The sequence below is a fragment of the Rhizopus delemar genome, genomic scaffold (assembly GCF_000149305.1).
Source record: "Rhizopus delemar RA 99-880 supercont3.6 genomic scaffold, whole genome shotgun sequence".
Taxonomy (NCBI): Eukaryota; Fungi; Mucoromycota; class Mucoromycetes; order Mucorales; family Rhizopodaceae; genus Rhizopus; species Rhizopus delemar.
In genome coordinates, this window is record NW_027137832.1 from 2,728,593 (window position 1) to 2,744,299 (window position 15,707).

General features: G+C 34.9%; 6 protein-coding genes across 6 annotated transcripts; 3 read left to right on the forward strand and 3 right to left on the reverse strand.

Annotated features, from left to right (window-relative positions):
- Window positions 1–1,653: 1,653 nt before the first annotated feature.
- On the reverse strand, window positions 1,654–2,164 carry RO3G_09053 (uncharacterized protein; the record flags this gene model as incomplete). Its single annotated transcript, XM_067663638.1, has 4 exons — window positions 1,654–1,722; window positions 1,776–1,887; window positions 1,938–1,986; window positions 2,038–2,164. The coding sequence occupies 4 exons, from the start codon at window positions 2,162–2,164 to the stop codon at window positions 1,654–1,656; spliced, it is 357 nt and encodes a 118-aa protein (XP_067519739.1).
- A 941-nt stretch (window positions 2,165–3,105) lies between these two features.
- On the forward strand, window positions 3,106–5,949 carry RO3G_09054 (uncharacterized protein; the record flags this gene model as incomplete). The annotated part of the gene is made up of 12 exons (XM_067663639.1): window positions 3,106–3,267; window positions 3,316–3,455; window positions 3,510–3,662; window positions 3,707–3,856; window positions 3,911–3,989; window positions 4,042–4,594; window positions 4,646–4,718; window positions 4,840–4,858; window positions 5,038–5,389; window positions 5,445–5,542; window positions 5,593–5,786; window positions 5,943–5,949. The coding sequence occupies 12 exons, from the start codon at window positions 3,106–3,108 to the stop codon at window positions 5,947–5,949; spliced, it is 1,980 nt and encodes a 659-aa protein (XP_067519740.1).
- Window positions 5,950–7,142: 1,193 nt separating this feature from the next.
- RO3G_09055 (uncharacterized protein) lies at window positions 7,143–8,853 on the forward strand (the record flags this gene model as incomplete). The annotated part of the gene is made up of 4 exons (XM_067663640.1): window positions 7,143–7,342; window positions 7,391–7,469; window positions 7,538–7,759; window positions 7,813–8,853. The coding sequence occupies 4 exons, from the start codon at window positions 7,143–7,145 to the stop codon at window positions 8,851–8,853; spliced, it is 1,542 nt and encodes a 513-aa protein (XP_067519741.1).
- A 632-nt stretch (window positions 8,854–9,485) lies between these two features.
- RO3G_09056 (uncharacterized protein) lies at window positions 9,486–9,941 on the reverse strand (the record flags this gene model as incomplete). Its single annotated transcript, XM_067663641.1, has 2 exons — window positions 9,486–9,515; window positions 9,603–9,941. 2 exons carry the CDS (start codon window positions 9,939–9,941, stop codon window positions 9,486–9,488), a joined length of 369 nt encoding a protein of 122 aa, XP_067519742.1.
- Window positions 9,942–10,270: 329 nt separating this feature from the next.
- Window positions 10,271–10,806, forward strand: RO3G_09057 (uncharacterized protein; the record flags this gene model as incomplete). The annotated part of the gene is made up of 2 exons (XM_067663642.1): window positions 10,271–10,408; window positions 10,465–10,806. The coding sequence occupies 2 exons, from the start codon at window positions 10,271–10,273 to the stop codon at window positions 10,804–10,806; spliced, it is 480 nt and encodes a 159-aa protein (XP_067519743.1).
- A 2,011-nt stretch (window positions 10,807–12,817) lies between these two features.
- Window positions 12,818–13,131, reverse strand: RO3G_09058 (uncharacterized protein; the record flags this gene model as incomplete). Its single annotated transcript, XM_067663643.1, has 3 exons — window positions 12,818–12,920; window positions 12,995–13,024; window positions 13,106–13,131. The coding sequence occupies 3 exons, from the start codon at window positions 13,129–13,131 to the stop codon at window positions 12,818–12,820; spliced, it is 159 nt and encodes a 52-aa protein (XP_067519744.1).
- Window positions 13,132–15,707: the final 2,576 nt, after the last annotated feature.

Here is a 15,707-nt window from a genome sequence, read left to right on the forward strand (position 1 = left end):
GATTCGAAACAGACATGTCTCTCAGGCAAAGTTGAAGGGGGATTACATCTGGGTGACTCAAGGGCCTGTGAATAGAATCAACTGAAAGAATTGGACAGAAAGTGGCGAGAATCGTCTCGGATTAGGGTACTGTCTTGAATAGTAATAAAAATAAGCGCGTTCGTATTTCTGGTTTTTCAATACAGTAATACCAGACATGTATGCAGCATGGACAGTCGAGTAATAGTAACATGAGTGCTTCAAGTCGGTCAAGGATTCTCTTGTGAGAAACAAGCAATTCAGTCACTGTGGCTGTACATCAAGCATACTGACCGTATTTTGACTTAAAAATGAAATGGTTGTTTTTTGAAAGATAACTCTAAAGTTTCATTAAGGATTTCAAATCATTTTTAATAAACAAATGGACTTTATTCATCATAAAGCTCTAACAGAACTTTCTTAGCAGTCCTAAACAGCCTAAATGAAATGAATATGAACGGCATAGCTATCAAATAGAGTTATATTGAACAACGTGCCATTCTTCATTCTGTCCTCTTAGCTTGAGGCAACCAAAGTGGAAGATGTTTAGGGTCTGATAGCATAAAAACAAACGCGACTCAAAAAATATAAAAAAGAAGTTGACTCTGAACAAATTAATTTCTTTATTCTGCTTACGCAATCAAAAGAACCCTAGAGTATCAAAAGCTATGAACAGTGCATGATTCTGTGTGTTTTTTGCTTACAAGTCATTAGATAAATTCAATGTTAAATATTAGCCAAGAATCTAAAGAGCGTAAGCACGAGCTTCGAAAGCTTTTTATCGAGTGTTTTTTTTTTGTTTTTGATGAAGCTTTCCTTAAAACAGGTACTACAGGGACGATTGAGTTGCATTTTGACGTTATGAGCCAATAGAAAGAATTTCAGAAAAATTGTGTGTTTTTGTTCAATGAAACTGAACTTTAAATTAAATGATCAAAGGTTATTCCTAGTCAAAATTCAGGTACCAACTTATGTGAAGGACCACTGACAAAAAGGCATAAAAATATTGGTGGCTAGATCTTCCTTTTTGATGTTATTGTTTTCTCAAAGATGAAGACATTAAAAAAGGGATGCAGTAAAAGCGAAAAAAGCTTCTTTTATCATCCTATTAAACAATGACTATAAGTGTATTTTCATACGGGTAACATCACTACAGCAAAAAAAAAAAAAAAAAAAAAAAAAAAAAAAAAAAAAACCCCGAAAAATTGTCATGACGATATAAATCATATCAACTTGAAACGCCAAATAGAACTGTATCTTGAAAGATTGCGTTTGATCAAGATATTTTTTACATCTATGTTTCATAAACCTTGCTTTCAGGTACATGTGAAAAGTAAAGGCTGCTTATTTTCAGAAAGTTTGTATAATTGACAAATATCATTTTCTGCATAATCTAGATCGTAAAAAGTCGGTTGGTATCATTGTACCCAATTAGACCGTTGTCTACTGGTGCTCATTCTTATTACGCAAATGAGAAACTTCACGACTCAGGATCGGCTACCCACTAAACATATTCTCTTTCTCATTACTTCATAGTTTTACTGTCCAAAATAAATGTAGATCATAGCTATAAACATATCTCCTTTTGTGGTTCCATTCTACAAAAAAAAAAAAAAAAAGATTGAAGCAAGTAATTTATTCGTCTTTAGCAGAAAGGTTGACCTTTGGGTTGAAGAAAAGAGATTCTCTTCCCCAGAAGAAATCCTACAACCAAGAAGATCAGAAATCGACGTATATGCATATCTAAGAAATCTTACTCTTCCACGGAAGTTGATATAAGGGTATTTAACCCATTCTCTAGGGTGGTGCTTCTGGTGTTCAATGTGAGTGGCGTAAAGATTGTATGCATTGGCAGAAGCGGCAATGAGACTATAAAAAAAATTAAAAATCCTAATTAAAATCGAAAATATATTTCTTACGAAGGAATGACAACGAAAATAGAAATCTTCTTCCAGGTCTCAGCAGATTCTACAAGTAAATTCAGTTAATTTTTTTTACATAATCTCTTCCTTCATTTACCAGCAGCATGCTTCTTGACAGCATCGCGTTGAGCGGCAAATCCACTATCAGCAGCAGTGGATTGGAAACGAACACCAGTACGCTTCACAGAAGCTGCTATCTGAGAACTGATAATACGGGCAACCATTTTATATGTATTTCTATGAGTAAAATGTTTTTTTTTTTTTTATCTGCTCATATTTTTTCAAATGCAGCCAGGGTAATTTTTATTCTTTTGCTTCATTGCATTTGGGTTTTGTTGATGCAATAAAATGATTTGACGGCCGATTGAAGCCATAGACTCGGACAATGAACGCTCTGCATGACAAAGTAGAGGATAAGACGCGTAGATGGATCAGCAATCATCCTCAAACACGTTACTCGAATCAGTAATCTGTGGATTGTGATAAACTGTATTTCTAAAAAGATAGTACTATTTCACTAGAAAAATAGAGCTCAAAAGCTCTTTTTCACGTGTAGTAAATGTATAATGATAATAACTCAAGGTTAATTGAAGGCGCCTATTTTCTGATCTGCTATTGTGTGATTTAATATAAAATTATAAAGCCATCAATATGTCATAGACATGCCACCAAGTCATTTCATATCAACAAAGGTCGTCAATTATTCTCTCATGGCTTAATTAAGTTGATGAAGCAATTTAAATGTATTACACAAAAAATGTGAATTTTGCTATTTATGTCCAAACACATTTTTTTTTGGACTCCTTTTTTCATTTCATTTTTTATATTCAAGCTTTTTCTTTCTTTCTTCTTATTTCTCTCAGTACTATGAACCTGTAAGGCATGCAAAATATATATATGAAAAATGAAACTTCAATTAAACCTATTTAAAAAGTTACGCAAAACATGCAACACTCATAAACAATTGCTATCCAGAAAAAGAAGGCGAAAATAAACCAAAATCTTCAGAACTTAGTTATTTAGTTTTTTATGCCAACTCAAGACCAGTCAAATTGACCAAGGTTGGCTTGTTTCTTGAAAAGAAGGTGGAGCGAGATGTGTGGAGAGGAAGAAAACAGTAATTCACAATAAAAAAAAGGGAAAGAAAAAAAAAAGCCCAGTGCTGATGATTGGTTATAGAAATAATCACGTGACGTTGGATATCCTTAAATCACTCATTCAATCTTGTCACCGAGACTTGAACTTGTTTTCAAAATACGTAGCCAAGGTCATTGAACTTATATTAGAGACAAATGATACCGAGTTAGTAGATCATGCCTGTCAAGTGGTAAATGAATAGACGCAATTGAATGACAGAGTGACTTATTTAGTTTAGTTTGTCGTGTTTACCGAATATCATGATGGATCCACATTAGGCGTAGACTCTGATTTCACTCATGATTATGAAACACTTTTGAAGAAATTTGCTGGTTTTTGCTCTTTTGAATCTTCATCAGACGATTTATTACGATTACAGTAAAATGAGATTTTTAAAAGAAGAGCGTCTGTAGACTTATACAATTGATATAGAATGAGATACAATGGTCACCGTACGCTTCAAGCAGCTGTCATATCCAGCGCTCTTCAAGCATCCGATTTTAAGACACAGCTCGAATTGATCTTGAACCCACTCATCATCACCTTGTCCAACACAAAAAACCCCGCTGATGCATTGGCACAAAGGTACATTTAATTTCTATAAGGTCACTCTATTCATATAGTGATAGCAATGAAAATATTGATATTCGTGAATCAGCCGTGAACAACGAAAACCTCAATGCACATACGATCGATGTCTTGGCTGCCAAGACGTGTGCCTTACTCTTTGGTAAGGCTAATGGTGTCGCCTTAAGACAATCACTTGTTCCTATCTTCTCGTAAAGTAGATGTACACTTGCAAACAAATATTCCAACTGACCTTTACTGTATAGATACGTAGATAATAAGCAAAAATGGTGGCCACCCAACTTGGTTGTATCTATGATGAAGTTAGTACTTCATTCTCTTCAAGTAAGAAATTTAGAAAAGCCAACCAAAATTGACATCTCATTTGTATCGTCAGCCTCAGTACAGTTATCTTTTAGTATCCGAATTGATCCAACAATTTGACAACACACAATCTGAAAGCAGTGATTATCTTGAAAAAAGAGCATCCTTCGTATCTGCATTAGATGCCATTCTTAACGCCAACGTATCTCTGGTTGGTATTTCGGTGCTTGAGGTCTTGAATTCACTCTTTGCACAACTCATTCAATCTCTTCACGACAGCAACAAAAAGTTTATGACTAGCAAAGATGACAACAGCTTACATTACTTTATTCATCAAGGTCTAGTTCAAAGCATTGGAGGATTGGCTTCTCAAACATACTATGTCAACCAATTGAATGACATCACAAGCTCCATTGTCTCCAAACTTCGCATCAACCATGCAGATACAACAATAGAAGGGTTATCTATTGTAGAATACAGAAGGGCAACAATTCAATGTTTACAGCATGTTGTCGTTTGCTCAGCAAAAAAATCAGAGAGAGAAGGAGATGCACCTGTTTATAATCATTCGATTAGTCTTGATACCTTGATTCCCGCTTTAGGATTATTGCTTGATACTGCTTCAGGTATAAACAAAATCATTCAATTGGTATAACTTTGTCTTAATTTCAAGATAGAAACACGTATCGAATTTGCTGAAATGCTGACTTATTATTTGGAAGAAACAGCAGAGGATGATATCGGTTTAAAGTAAGCAAAAAAAAAAAAAAGGTACAATAGTTAAATCTTTTTTTTTTGTAGTCCTTATCCCAAAGTATATAATTTACAATCAAACCTATACACTACTTGACATTCACCTATTTTACTATAGCATACCCTCACCCATCAAGGTGATATCCATCTCGTCAATATACTTCATCAAACCATATTAGACTGGATTCAGTTATCTACTGTAGGCGACATGATAGCTATCAAGAAACTATTATCCGCAATGACACGCCGGTTTGGAGTAGACGAAACGATCCGGGCCGTCCCTCTGATATTTGAAGTACAATCCTTGATCAAACAGACCGTCATCAAGGGTACTGCCCGACAACGTGCTGCGGCCGCTCTTGTGGTCGAGTGGCTGTTGACGATCGCTGAATTCTACCGTATTGACAGTCTACATGAATATGCTGAAGGCATCAAACAGGAACGCTTGAAACATGATGAATATTCGACGGTCTTTATGACGAATGATCTTACAGTGAGTGAATTCGAGCAGTTGGAACCAGAGAATCGAAACATTGTGGATCGATTTGTGGATCAAGCGGTGGTAGTAGAGATGCTGTCCAAGGATGGACCCTTGAGAGATCAAGACGATGTAGAAGGAATTGACCTTGTCAGCAAACTGAATGCTCAGTGGGATGTCAATACAGAAGGTAACACGTACACGGTTCAAAATGGAACAGGGGATGCTGACTAGGCCAGATTTAGATAAACATGGATCTACTTTCAGGATTAGAACTTCGCGTAACTTGAGTGATTTGAAGGCGAAATTGGTCACGTCTTGGTCCAGTGGAACAGAGATGACTGTAAGTGCTCTGGATAACAAAGGTTTCCATTCGACTCATCTCTTTTTTAGTTGAATGATAGCGAAAAGAATAAGCAGACGATCAATGTAGAGAATTTAAAAGAGGTACTTGTAGGACAAATGCAAACAGAAGTAGTGGGCTTAGATGTGATGAGCTCAAGTTATCTATCAAAAAATCCCAGTGAGGCCTTTACTGACATGAGCTCTCTTTTGGAATCCATTACTTCCGGACACAATGAGACAAGGTAAGTAACCAAGACATGAACGCTATCAACTCAATCTCATCTTTTCCTGTAGCTCCCCTTCATTATTTAATCCTCCTTATAAACCATAAGTGTTTTATTGTAAATGAATAAAGTACACTGTCATGCACGCTTTAGCTTTAAACTAAACGACTTTAGTTTTTGAATGGCTTCTGTCTTGTTGAAGCTTTTCTTTTTGTCAATTTGAACATCTTGATCACTAAATCTTCTCAGTAAAAACATCTTGTTCTTTTTCACGGGTAAGGATGCGGTTGAGTTTTGCCTCTTTTGTAATCGAATGCTCATATGGCTTTCAGTACGCTTTTGTTTCCATGATAATATGATTTGATTCTTGAGCGATTTAAAAGATCGTTTGGCTGGCATCGTTTTCTTGGGTTCGTCTTGCTCCACGTGTGATGGCGGGGAGTGTACCAAGGAGCATGCACTTTCTTTAGCAGCGGGTAATTCTACTGCAGTTTCCCACGGAGCCAAGGGTGTGTCCAAACATTCTTCAAGATCTATTGTCTCTTTGCTGTCAAACTCCCAATGCATAAAGATGGATATCAAAAACCAAAAAACTGGACCATAAAATATGAACCAATAATGATAAAGTGTATTTCTGGTTTGCTTCATGAATTGTGAAAGCTTATTTTCATACAACTCCATTGTCTTTGATTCTTTTTTTTTTTCGATGAGTGCTCTATTTTCTTTTTTATGGTATCTTATTAACAAATTATTTAACGAAGAAGAAAGAAACAGACGTTGAAAGGGGAAAATTATAAGAAAGAAGGGAAAAAAAAGAGAGACTTTATAGGAGACAACTTTATTAATTGAACATAAAGGAGAGATAACAAAGGGTATGATCATATAAAAGGGGAAATACATACAACAACAATAAAAAAATATGTGTCTGTATTTCATAAAGGCTTTATTAAATGATTTAATAAATCACACTTGATCTAAATCTTGTTCTCCTTCCTGACAAACTAGCTTATTCCCCAACGTAGATCTGTGTCACATAAAAAGGGATCCGCACAATTCACCATTGCGCTCCGTTTATAACTCAGCCGATAGATAATTTTTCTTAGCTTGTTTTTTTTGTTTTTTTTTTTTTTTCTTCTTCTTTTCCCTATGGATATTTATGGTTATAATATAGCCAATTTGGCATTTATTTTCGTTTATTTATATACAACATTGGTTTATTGTGATCCATCTATCAATCATGTACCAATTGCATCTTTGAATAAAAGACAGACAGAGGGTAAACACAACCACTTTAAAAATGATAAATTAACAAAAAAAGTAGAAACAGCCAATAAAACCAGTTCAGTACAACCATCGCTTGTATCTTACAGTATCATGCCCACTCCTACTTATTCAACAGTATTAAATCAAACATTAAATGGCACAGCACTTCAATATACCAATACTTCAGATCCGCTTGTTCAATATGACTTAGAATGCAAAGCAGATGAATTGTTTTGCAATAAAGTTAGTAAATCAGTTGGTGCTGCCATTGATGAATTCACTCGAGTGGTGAATGTGAAAAATTCTCTATTGTAAATAAGAATATCATTTGATTTAGTTTGTTTACATATTTATCATAGAATCAAAGTATCTTATTACAGTTTTTGTGAAGTGTCTTGTTCTAACGATACTTTTGCATGGGGAATACCCACATCACAGGTAAAGACAAGAAAAAGAAAAAGAGCAAGAAAAAAAAAAAAAAGTAAGTATCAACTAATCCTTGATAGTTTACACTTCCATTTGAAGAAGGTGCAGATCTAAACTATGTATACCCTCAAGCCTTGGCTAAACAATTAGCACCTTACAGTAGCACCTCTGTATGGTCACAGTATGATGTTGAGATTGCAATTAATCATGATGTTTATATGAATGCTATTGATATGGATCAAGCAACGGAGGATGGATGGAATGGTACGAATGTACCTCCAAATGGAAAATTTTGGTTTCTGGTAAGTTTTGTACAGAAACAAGCATTCGATATCTTTGTTCATCTACAAAATAGAATGATACAGACATTTTGCAATACCAAATCGACTTTCGTATTGTCATCTTGCATGAACTACTTCACGGTCTTGGACTTTTGAGCTCATGGGCAGCCTATTTCTGGACCAACAAGTCACCCTTCAAGACGCTTGTCGATGGCATCATTGACCCACTCGAGCTTCAACTCGTCACACCAAGCCCTTACTGGTACATCAACCAGGAGACAGGGCCTGCTTATATCACAGGCTTTCAACCGACCATGATCTTTGACAAGTACCTGATGGTTGTCGACACATCATTCAATAAAACGCAGGTCTCACCCTTATCTGACCTCTCGTTTGATATGCAAAATTTTTGTGTAGATACCAACAATGAAGCCTTCATTATCAATTTCATCCGGCTCTTTAATTCAGCAAATCAATCCACTCTGGCGCATAAGCTATGGGTCTCACTATCACAGCCCGAGACACTTCAATTTCAGTTTCAACCACCTCCCGTAGCGAATAGTAGTTACAATCTCATCAGTTATCTTAATCAAACTTACCAAAACATGACACTGCTGACGGGTCAGGGTCTATTTGAAGAAACCACGTATGAAGCTACCGATCCAGCGATCAATCGGCCTGGATTGATGGTCGCTCATCTGGATGACAAGTATGCAGATACAGTGGATTTCTTGATGACGCGAGATTATCAAATGGGCAAGACATTGGATAGTTTGGTGACCCAATATTATAAAAATATACCCACCATAAAGTATAATGCATCCACACCCAACAACACCAGGGTGGAGCTCACATACCATTCACCCATCGGACCTGGCATCTTGCGCATGTTAGATTCGATTGGGTATTCAACTATATTGACAAGAACGAATTATACGACGGAAGGGAATGTCAAGACACCTAAACCTCGATCTTCGTGTGACGACAATAATACAAACCATGGCATGAAGCCTTCTCCTTCTCCTACTTCTGCTGCTTCTCGTTCCAAAACGGCTGTGTTTCTTTGGGTTGCGTCTTCTTTTGTTTTTTTGGATTTCATGTTTTATTTTGGATGATGCGAAAGAATCCAATGATCTTAGTACATCACAGCCTTTGAAAAGGATATATATATCTTGAGACATTAAATGACAAAAAAAGACTCTGGTTGCTATCCGCTTTGAAGGCAAATTAATACAAATGATTTCATGCACATAAAATATACTTTGTAAATAATATAATAAAAAACACGAAAAGTCACTTTTATAAGTTTGTTTAATGGAATGAATTATGGTTATTGCATGTAGAATTTAAATATGCGTGAGGCTCTCATTTCTTTTGTTTTCCTTTTCCTTTAACATCTTTCTTTGAGCGATTCAGTACAACAGCCTCCTCTTTGTCAGTCGATTCTTCTTTCTTCCCCTTTTCTTCCTTTTCTTCTTCCTCTTCTTCTTCCTCTTCCTCATCTTCATCGTCCTCTTCTTCTGACGATACTTCATCATCAAATAAACTATTTGAAGTTGAAGCAACTGGTTTATGAACAACCTTTTGACGTTTAATTGCTTGTCCTACTGCTGACTTGACACCTTCGACCATTTCTTCAGATTCCTCCAAAAATTTGTTATCATCAAATAAATGCTTTCTGGGCTCTCTCTCTTTCAGCGCTTCCTCTATCTTTCTTTTCAATTTTTCTCTTTTTTCTGCTTCACGTTCAGGGATTGCTTCCAACTCTTCTTGCATCCTATAAGCATGTATAAGTTTTTTTCTTCTTCTTCTTCTTCTTCAACACAACTCTGTTTATGCTTTCTAACCTTTTAGCTTCATTTACTGTTCTGATACGTCTTCCTTGTAAATCTCTGCAGGCTTCAAAATTGGTTGTCTTTTGTGCATTCATTCTTCCACCCTGGGCACGAAGCATAGATCCAAAACCACCTTTACCACCCAACAATCTTGCAGAAAGATTAAAGTAAAGAGTGTTATTTTCGACTTGTAAATATTGTTCATCGTGCAAGGCAATACCACCAACAGTGCTCAATACTTGCTGATCTACTGGAATAAAAGTCAATTGTGCTATTTTTTGCTTTAATTGATGTGCTGTGCATGTTTTTTCTTCAATGGGTAAGCAAATAGATGAAGAAGAAAGTAAAGAGACAATAGCCTGTGTCATTTGAAGTTTAAAGAACAAAAAAGAAAATAAATTGAGCTGTGAAAAAAAGTGTAAGCGGTCTCCTAAATCCTGTAACCAATCAAAAAAGTAAGTTGTGCAGTCTTGCGTTATTAAGCAGCATAGATTTTTCAAGGAGGGATTTCGAGTAAAAGTTTCTGTGAACTTTTTTGGATAAGCTACATCTGGCCTATCATAAAAACACCGAGCAATATCATGATTCACAATATCTAGATTACTACCGGATTTTTATACAGAATTTACCTTTAAAAGCATTACATCTTGTTGAGTATACGTGTTTACACTTCAAAGGTTTTGGAGTACAAAGTCAAATGTTGCTGGCAGCTACTTTTGCTGGTATTGGATTTGGTAATGCTGGTGTTCACCTCTGTCACGGCTTGAGTTATCCTATCAGTGGATTAAACAAGAACTATAAACACCCTGGATATAACGTTGAACATTCCATTATTGTAAGTAAAAAAAAAAGCTAACCATCTTGCATAAACAATTAAATCCTTTGTATTAGCCTCATGGTGTCTCTGTCGCATTGGCTGCACCCTCAGTATTCCGTTTCACCTCTAATGCTTGTCCTGATCGACATATTGATGCTGCTGCTGCCTTTGGTGTTGATCCTGCCAGAGTCAAGGACTCCATGGCTGGTGAAGTACTTGCAGAGAAATTGACTCGCTTCCTCGAAGACTTAGGATTACCTAATGGTTTGAGTGGTATTGGCTATGATACCTCTTACATCCCTGACTTGGTTGAAGGTGCTTTGCCTCAACATCGTGTCACTAAGCTCGCTCCTACTCGTGAACCTGCCCGTGAACAATTAGCTTCTATCTTTGAAAATGCCATGAAACTTTATTAGATAAGAGCATAAAAAAAGATAAGATTTTTATATAAAAAAAGGCAATTATGGCAATAAACTTTCTAGCTCTTTACGTATTCTTTCTTTTGTTTTTTGTAAATGTGCATCTGTAAAGTCACACCAAATCTGTGGTCTACTTTCCCCTTCTTGTTCATAGTCCTCATCAAAGTTTTTAACTTGAGGCAATTTTGATTTTCCCATTTTGTTTGCTTGATAATTTAACCAGCTGACATAAACTTCTCTACGACGTATATCGCACACATTTATTTTTGATGGCAGACCTGGCTTGAATTCTGCCTCCAGCTGACACATCCATCGAGTCTCAGGAACGTACGCATTGCCGCTCCAAACCCTTGCAATGGCTATTGCCTGTGTGTCATAGTAAGGGGTAAGGCTGAATATACGAGCCATGGCGATAAAGCAAAGGGTTGGGTCTGACATCAAGAATACTTCATGGTATGTATTCAAGGCATATTCTCGACCCAAAACAATCTTACTCTTTGGTACATCAGCAAATGGCGGCTGTGAAGTTGACTGATATTCATTTTCCCAAATGACCAGGCATTTTGTAATCGGGATTAAGGAAGAAATCATAATGCTCTATTTGGAGTTTAAATATTGTTATAAATGACTTGGATTGCTGGTATTCATTTAACATATTTTGAAAGTTTTTCTTTGCTTGTTGATACCGACCTTCATAGAAAATTAACAAGATAGCTGGTTGTTCTAAATAGAAAGTATGGTGTATTTCAACTAGACAGATCAAAGACATTACTAATTTTATTTGAACATAAACCACTCTCCATCTGCATTTACCTTTTTAACAAGAACTAAAGCTGATCCATTGAAGGATCCAATGATACCAAACTAGTCCTTTCTGGTGGATGAGCAAACATGAACGTGCAAAAACCGGTACCAGTGAATCCTTCTTTGCGAATTGCCAGGTTTCCGCTTTTGTCCATTCTAGAATTAATTCATTCATTTTAAAAGCATTTCCTACAAAAGTTATTTAGAAATCTTTGTGCCACCCAAGTTCGGATTGAGGTGGGTTGTCAGCGTATATAATAGAAGTGCCATTGTAAGGATTTGTTCATCAAATTCAACAACGCATATAATGATGTTATTTTCATGATAAACTAGATTATCAGCGATGGCTTTTAAGTTTCTATTTCTTACGCAAACAAAATGAGTGCCTTCTCATTTGTTTAAGAGCCAAACCATTGAACAGATTAAATTATCTTGGTATACTTCTGAAGATATAACTGATAAAAAGAATAGATGACACAATTTTAACTTCAATCAATTTTTGTTCCATACAGTCGTTATTTGGTCTTTTCATTATACAGTAAATGTCTAGCGTTTATTGGCATAAAAACTGATGGAAAGTCGTTTGTGCATTTTTCACAAGCGTAGTATATTTGATAATAAAAATATTAACATTTGTCTTTTTCCTAGTAATGAATAATCATACTCCATACGAATATTAAAAGTAAATCAGATGATATTCTCATTTTATTTCGATTATTGTAGTGATTTATTAATTGATATTTAGACTCTATTATGCCCGTCATGCTCAAAATTTAGGGTTTGTTAATTTTCACATATATGATCTTTTCGTCTCAGTGATTAGAACCGCTCATTAGAACCAATTGGTATGAGAAACACACATTGATCCTCTATTCGTAATCTTGAACTCTCAAAAAAAAAATTTTAAGGTAAATTCAAATGGTGCAGAGGATTCATTATTTTTTCAAAATTAAAGGCAACAAGCTAGATGTGCTAGCTTAAAATCATACCTAGAAAAGTTTGTGTATTTCCCTCAACATTTCGTGTACTGGTATTTTCACATTAATATGTAGAAAAAATCGAAACATTGTTTGTCTGCCTTGTCTTAGATGGAAGAAATCTAGGAGAATTTGACATAATTGCTAAATTTTTTCATTCATTGTCTCATTCATATTATTATCAAAGAATTTACATGTCATTATTATTTGCATTAATGAAAGTCTGATTAGCCAGTATGGATGTTGATAGTATACTGCTGACTTGTGCTAGTTAATTGTGCGCTTCTCAACATTAAGCCATAAGCCACTATCTGGATAGTATGTCTATTTCTATTTGAAATATTCAGAAATTAAATCCATTTTGTACGTATCCGATCGACAAGTTCTAAACCATGTAAATATACTTCCACGATTGATCTCTTAATATGAAGATTCTATAATATGGCTTTGTCTTTTCCTTTTTTTTTTTTTTTTTTTTTTTTTTTTTTTTTTTTTTTTCACTGATTATTTCATACCTTCTGACTTGGTCGTGTACAGGCATAATTAGAAACATTACACATCCTAGATACTTATACACTTAATGAGGAGAATGCTATCTTCTTGGCATAAGCACTGCAAGAGAAAAACGAGAAACGATCTCAATGATTGATTAAGAAATTTTGTGATATAGAGTTCGGTTATAGGGATGCAGGGATGAAGTTGACGATCATGCATGCGAGAAAAGTATACAAAAAGGACATCGAGTTTGCATCAAATTAGACATATATTTTGCATAGACCCTTGTCGATCTATATACAACAACAGGAAAGTTACTAAGAACTTCAGTGTCATTATTCTAAATTTTTCATTAAATAGCCATACAATTCTACAATATATACTTACATCGATATACTTTTAGTATTCGAAGCCTCGTTACAAGCAATGGGCTAACAGAAGGCCATATCTGTCGATTGCAGCTAGCAGGTTTCTAGAAGGTTTCTGCTGAAGAGAAGAATTTTAATAAAGAAATTGAAATTATACTAACTATAATGTGGATAAGTCATATAATTTTTCTTTTTAAACAACATACTTTACTACAGGAATATTGTGAAACTACAGCACAAGTCACGGAAGCCGAGCATTTAAACGTGATTGCATCAATCAATATTTATGGTGTTGCTCTTCTTTTTGGTTTTATTAGCCCTTAAATAAGCAACGGTTTCTTGATTTTAACGGTGTTTACTCAGTGTTTACCAAGCGATGGCCATTAAAGCAATACAGTTGAGATGAATTTGGGCATGAAAGATGTACAAGACTTTCATTTTGAAATTCAATCCCAACAATACACTTCAATATTTCACCGTATTAGTTTTTAAGAAACCATGATTATTTATACAATGAAGATAAAAAGAAAAGCAAAAGAGTAAGAGCATGCCTGTAAAAAGATGTAATATTATTTTGGAAAAGACCTTTGTTTTTTTCAGTTATTCGGCTATTTAACCCTCTTCAAAACCTGCTTCCAAACAAGAATATGCTGTCACCATGATTTGGATGAGCTAGTAAGGATAAGTGTACCATTAGATCAGTTTTCGGTTTTGATAGGCTAATTATAAGTACCATATGTGTTACAATTTCCAGGCCAGAAAACAGTGCGAATTTGACTATTTAAACAGATAATTACTGAAACCGATCTATTTGATCTATTAAAGGTATAATTACCAATAATAGTAAAACCTACATTTACCACCATGGTATGCTTACATATGTGTCATTTTCATTTAATTCCATATATATACTCCACCTTTGAGTTATTATGCAAAAAGTTCGTATTGTCATTAATTTACAATTTGAAATATTTTTATAACCCATATAAACTCAGGCATTTTTTTTCCCACAAAATACTCCATTTTATGGGTGAAGCATAAACAGATATCTTTTAATTTATCCAGTGACCGAATTTTAGGTTTTGAAACATCACTTGTAACTGAAACCATAGCATATTTGAACATAAAGCAGAATAAGATATAGGGCTATATAAAGAAGAACTCAGCATCCAGCATAAAATCGTTGACAACCATTAGGTAAAGCTTTATCAGTTTACCAATTGAACAAAATTCTTGACTATGAAGGATTATTTTACATCAAAAATTGCTCTTCGTCAATACAATTATTCAATTGGGTATTTCTGAAATGATCGCTGATGATGAAATATTATGACGAACAATTAAACTAGTAAAAGCAAGAATCCACAATGGATTTTGTTTTTGGAATATGTAAATAAAATCAATAACTATTGAGCTATATGTATATAATACGATGCCATTTTCCTTCTTATCACAAGAAAACTATAATCAACATCCTAGAAGATATCCACGATCGTGATCAAGCTATTGCTTCATATAATCCAAGATTTTTTTTAAAAAAAATTAAACTATAGCAGTTTTTGGATAAAGCTATAACTCAAACAAAATAATAGGCACGTTGTTCTTCAGGGCTTTCGTGGCTCTTAGGTATCAATGATTGTAATTTCAGAATTCCTTTTTAACTGGAGTGTGAATATGTATTCAGGTAGAGTCATTTTTTGAATCGATGTGCAACACAACTTAAAGTTTCATTATAAAAAAAACTTTTTCTAGTATAACCAAAAACAATCTAATCCTGATGAAACTAACGCGGCTTTTGTAAATGTATTTTTGACATTCAGAATTTTGAGATGTTTCTAGCCAATAAACTTTGAATTTTTTCTTCGAAAATGAATATACCACTCGTATCAGCTTCTTTAATTTTTCTAGTATCGTTTACACGAGCTCTAATCCCTAATAAATATTGCTAGTACCCTTTCAGTGGAAGTATGTTCCTACGTCTCTATGAGTACTGTCACTTGCATTATGCCTTTAGAGATCTTGGCTCTAAAAAAGAAATTTGATACGAAACTTTCCCACCATTTTCAACGCCAAAATCAAAAGCCGACTACCGTGTACATCTTGGCTCCTGGTGATTCATTACCTTTTATGTTTGTACCACACCTTGTGCCTTGTTTAACTTTTTGATTTGTTCTGATTATATCCCTTATACAATGACGCGACTTTAGATAGCATCTAGATAAGCTAAATAATTATTCTCCTATGGAGAAATACA